Source organism: Nicotiana attenuata, chromosome 5, assembly GCF_001879085.1.
Source record: "Nicotiana attenuata strain UT chromosome 5, NIATTr2, whole genome shotgun sequence".
NCBI classification, from domain to species: Eukaryota; Viridiplantae; Streptophyta; class Magnoliopsida; order Solanales; family Solanaceae; genus Nicotiana; species Nicotiana attenuata.
In genome coordinates this window covers 38,457,880-38,463,370 of record NC_031993.1, presented here as the reverse complement: position 1 = coordinate 38,463,370, position 5,491 = coordinate 38,457,880, and the positions used below count along the sequence as shown (strand labels likewise).

General features: G+C 49.1%; 1 protein-coding gene across 1 annotated transcript; it reads left to right on the top strand.

Annotated features, from left to right (window-relative positions):
• LOC109226409 (RNA-directed DNA polymerase homolog) lies at positions 3,070–3,483 on the top strand (the record flags this gene model as incomplete). The annotated part of the gene is made up of 1 exon (XM_019391181.1): positions 3,070–3,483. A coding segment is annotated over exon 1 (414 nt), but the record flags the coding sequence as incomplete, so codon positions are not given.

Here is a 5,491-nt window from a genome sequence, read left to right as displayed (position 1 = left end):
TTCTTATATGTTTACCTTTCTAGCTGCTTTTCCCTTATTTGTGTAGCTGCTTAAAAAGTGTTTTATGAGATTGCACTGTTTAATTGTATTCACTGATTTTATTCTGCTTCTTATAGCTTATTGTTGTGTTTAACGTGATTTTATATCGCTCAGTCTTCATTTATTGTTATTTCTCACTGAGTTGGAGTACTCACTTTACACCCTGCACCCCTGTGTGCAAATTCAGGCGCTACAGGTCCTGCTTGCAAGGGTTGAGAGCTGTCCAGCAGATTCCGGAGATTCACTATGTAGCTGCCCGGCGATTCGCAGCCCAGTGCATTCTCCCTCTATCTTATTTCCTTCTGTTTTAGATATGTAATAGTGGAGTAGACCCTTTCAGACTTGTGTTATTATTATAGATGCTCATGACTGGTGACACCCAGATGTAGTGCTATGTCTTGTTCCACAAACTGTATTGTTTACTTCGTTTTGGGATTTTATTCTGTTAAAGACTTAATATTTATTATTGTAATTGCTTAAAATGAATTGGGAGTATGTTGTTTGGCCTTGTCTTTACGAGAGGCGCCATCACGACCGGGTCCGGGTTTAGGGTTGTGACAAGTTGGTATCAGAGCCTAGGTTACATAGGTCTCACGAGTCATGAGCAGGTTTAGTAGAGTCTCGCGGATCGGTACGGAGACGTCTGTATTTATCCTCGAGAGGCTGCAGAACCTTTAGAAAAAACTTCATATTCTTGAAATTCTTGTCGTGCGAATCTATTGATCCGAGTACTAAACTTCTGTTATTCTATTCTCTCACAGATGGTGAGGACACGAGTGACCGGTCAGGATGGACGACCACCAGTACCACCAGCGGGAGCCACTAGAGGCCGAAGATGCGGTCGAGGCTGTGGTAGGGGCAGAGGTGTAGCCCGCACAGCAGTTGGGGCAGCACCTGCAGATCCACCAGCTTCCCCAGTTCAGGATCAGGTCCCAGTTGTGGACGCTCCAGTAGCACCAGTTGTGCCCATTGTGATTCCAGGTCTTCAGGAGACTTTGGCCTAGATTTTGACAATATGTACGCGTGTGGCTCGGGCGGTCGCGGTTTCTACTGCCGCAGCCACTTCTCAAGCAGGGGGAGGCTCTCAGACTCTTGCCGCCCGCACACCCGATCAGGTGGTTCAGGGATTGCAGACACCGGAGGCACCACTAGCCCAGCCGGTGGCTACTGCTCAGGGTTACATAGCTCCAGTTATGCCAGAGGACGAGCAGCGTAGATTGGAGAGGTTTGGCAAACTCCAGCCTCCTACTTTCAGTGGTGTAGAGGGCGAGGATGCCCAGGGTTTCTTAGACAGATGCCAGAGGATTCTTTGCACCGCGGGTATTCTGGAGACCAGCGAGGTTGCATTCATGACTTTTCAATTTACGGGAGCTGCCTTCACCTGGTGGGAGGCATATGAGAGGCGTAGGCCTGTTGGTTCGGCACTTCTTACTTGGCAGCAGTTCTTCGCTCTATTTTTGAAAAAGTATGTTCCACAGTCCCGTAAGGAGGAGCTGCGTAAGCAGTTCAAGCAGCTACGACAGGGGGATATGACTGTTACTCAGTACGAGATGAGGTTCTCAGAGTTAGCTCGTCATGCGATTTGGCTGGTTGCTACGGACAAAGAGAGGATCAGGAGGTTTGTTGATGGCCTCACATACCAGCTTCGGGTTCTCATGACTAGGGAGAGAGTGTCAGGTGCTACGTTTGAGGAGGTTGTGGATATCGCTCGTGAGATTGAGTCAGTTCGTCGCCAGGAGCGTGAGGAGAGGGAGGCCAAGAGGCCTCGAGGTCATGGTAGTTTTGGGGGTGCTCCTTCGAGGGGCTAGTTTCAGCACGGCAGAGGCCGTCAGTTCAGGCATGCTCAGTCAGCTCGCCCAGGTTATCGTGGGGCATCATCAGGCCATGGTTCTCAGCAGGGTCATTCCTCACTCAGTGCATTTCCAGCCCAGGGTTCATCCCGTGCTCCATCAGTTCAGGATTCTTCTACGCCAGGTGCATTTGCTAGTCATTCTGGTGCTAGGGGTTCCCTTCAGTCCCCGTCTCCAGCACCCGGGAGTTTCTATGAGTGTGGAGAGATGGGTCACATGTGGAGGCAGTGTCCTCTTCGTCTTGGGGGTTCATCTCAGCAGAGGGGTCAGCCATCAGCTTCAGCCCCAGTCACTTCACCATCCACCTAGCCAGCTAGGGGTGGAGGACAGTTATCTAGGGGTCTCCCCAGAGGGGGAGGTCGATCCGGTGGTGGTCAGGCCCGCTTCTATGCACTTCCAGCTAGGCTTGATGCGATTGCTTCAGATGCGGTGATTACAGGTATTATCTCAGTCTGCCGCAGGTATGCTTCTGTGTTATTTGACCCTGGTTCTACTTTCTCTTATGTGTCGTCTTATTTTGTGCATTATTTGGATATGCACTGCGAGTCCCTCATTTCTTCTGTTCATGTCTCTACGCCGGTGGGTGATACTATTGTGGTAGACTGTGTACCGGTCGTGCGTTGTGTATATTGGGGGTCTGGAGACCCGAGTGGATCTATTGTTGATATTCATGGTGGACTTCGATGTTATTTTGGGCATGGACTGGTTATCTCCGTGCCGGGCTATTCTAAACTGTCATGCCAAGATAGTGACTTTGGCTATGCCTGGTGTGCCACGGATTGAGTGGCGAGGTTCGACTGATTATGTTCCCAGCCGGGTAATTTCTTTCTTGAAGGCCCAGCATATGGTTGGGAAGGGTTGTCTTTCATACTTAGAATTTGTGAGGGATGTCGGTGCAGAGACTCCCAGTATTGATTCCGTTCCATTTGTGAGGGATTTCCCCGATGTGTTCCCTGCAGACCTACCGGGCATGCCACCGGACAGGGATATTGATTTTGGTATTGATCTGGTGCTGGGCACTCAGCCAATTTCTGTTCCACCGTATCGTATGGCACCAGTGGAGCTGACGGAATTAAAGAAGCATCTTTAGGAACTCCTGGACAAGGGGTTCATTCGTCCTAGTGTGTCACCTTGGGGTGCGCCGGTTCTTTTTGTGAAGAAGAAGGATGGCACGATGAGAATGTGCATTGATTACAGGCAGTTGAACAAAGTAACAATTAAGAACAAGTATCCTTTGCCTCGTATCGATGATTTGTGCGACCAGCTTCAGGGAGCGAGAGTGTTCTCCAAGATTGATCTCCGTTCAGGTTATCACCAGTTGAAGATCAGGGACTCAGATATTCTTAAGACAGCTTTCAGGACCCGATATGGTCATTATGAGTTCTTGGTGATGTCTTTCGGGCTGACCAATGCCCCAGCAGCGTTCATGCATTTGATGAACAACGTGTTCCGGCCGTGTCTCGTCTCGTTTGTCATAGTCTTCATTGATGATATTCTGGTATACTCGCATAGTCAGGAGCAGCACGCGGAGCATTTGAGAGTGGTGTTACAGAGATTGAGAGAGGAGAAGCTTTATGCAAAGTTCTCCAAATGTGAGTTCTGGCTCAGTTCAGTGGTTTTCTTGGGGCACGTGGTGTCCAGCGAGGGTATTCAGGTGCACCGAAGAAGATAGAGGCGGTTCAGAGTTGGCCCAGACCGTCCTCCGCCATAAAGATTCGCAGCTTCCTTGGTTTGGCGGGTTATTACCACCGGTTTGTTCAGGGATTTTCATCTATTACATCGCCCTTGACCAAGTTGACTCAGAAGGGTGTTTCATTTCAGTGGTCTGATGAGTGTGAGGAGAGCTTCCAGAAGCTCAAGACTGCCTTGAACACAACTCCAGTACTAGTATTGCCATCAGTTTCAGGTTCTTATACCATGTATTGTGATGCTTCGAGAGTTGGTACTGGGTGTGTTCTGATGCAGAAGGGTAGAGTTATTGCTTATGCTTCTCGTCAGTTGAAGCCCCACGAGAAGAACTACTCCGTTCATGATTTGGAGTTAGCTGCCATTGTTCATGCGTTGAAGCTCTGGAGGCATTATTTATATGGTGTGTCTTGTGAGGTGTTTACTGATCATCCTAGCCTCCAGCACTTGTTCAAGCAAAAGGATCTAGGCAGAAGAGGTGGTTGGAGTTGCTTAAGGATTATGACATTACTATCTTGTATCATCCGGGGAAGGCCAATGTGGTGGCCGATGCTTTGAGCCGAAAGGCGGTGAGTATGGGGAGTTTGGCGTATATTCCAGCTTGGAAGAGAACTCTTGCAATTGATGTTCAAGCTTTGGCCAATCGGTTCATGAGGTTGGATATTTCGGAGCCCAGCCGGGTATCTCTCGGTCTTCCTTATATAAGCGCATCAGAGAGCGCTAGTATGATGATCCTCATTTACTTGTCCTTAAGGACAGGATTCAGCATGATGATGCCAGGGATATGACTATCGGTGATGATGGGGTGTTGAGGATGCAGGGCCGGATTTGTATGCCCAATGTAGATGGGCTTCGGGAGTTGATTCTGGAGGAGGCCCATAGCTCGCGGTATTCCATTCATCCGGGTGCCGCGAAGATGTATCAGGATCTGAGATAGCATTATTGGTGGAGGAGAATGAAGAAAGACTTTGTGAGATTTGTAGCTCGGTGCCTCAATAGTCAGCAGGTGAAATATGAGCACCAGAGACCGGGTGGCTTGCTTCAGCGGATGGATATTCCAGAGTGGAAGTGGGAGCGGATCACCATGGACTTTGTAGTTGGGCTCCCACGGACTTTGAAGAAGTTCGATGCTATTTGGGTGATTGTGGATCGGCTGACCAAGTTGCGCACTTCATTCCTGTGTGTACCACTTATTCTTTAGAGCGGTTGGCAGAGATCTATATCCGGGAGATTGTTCATTTGAATGGTGTCCCAGTTTCCATCATTTCAGATAGGGGCACTCAGTTTACTTCACAGTTTTGGAGGTCTGTACAGCGAGAGTTGGGTACTCAGGTTGAGTTGAGCATAGCTTTTCACCCTCAGACAGACGGGCAGTCCGAGCGCACTATTAAGATATTGGAGGACATGTTGCGCGCTTGTGTCATTGACTTTGGAGGGTCATGGGATCAGTTTCTACCGCTCGCAGAGTTTGCTTGTAACAACAGTTACCAGTCGAGTGTTCAGATGGCTCCATATGAGGCTTTGTATGGGAGGCGGTGTGGATCCCCAGTTGGTTGGTTTGAGCCGGGCGAGGCCAGGCTATTGGGTACAAAGTTGGTGCAGGATGCTTTAGACAAGGTGAAGGTGATTCAGGAGAGGCTTCGTACAGCGCAGTCGAGACAAAAGAGCTATGCTGACAGGAAGGTTTGGGATGTTCCCTACATGGTTGGTGAGAAGGTTCTGTTGAAGGTTTCACCCATGAAGGGTTTATGAGATTTGAAAAGAAGGGTAAATTGAGTCCACGGTTCATTGGGCCTTTTGAGGTACTTCGGAGGATTGGGGAGGTGGCTTCTGAGCTTGCTTTGCCACCCAGCTTGTCGAGTGTGCATCCGGTATTTCATGTTTCTATGCTCCGGAAGTATATTGGGGATCCGTCT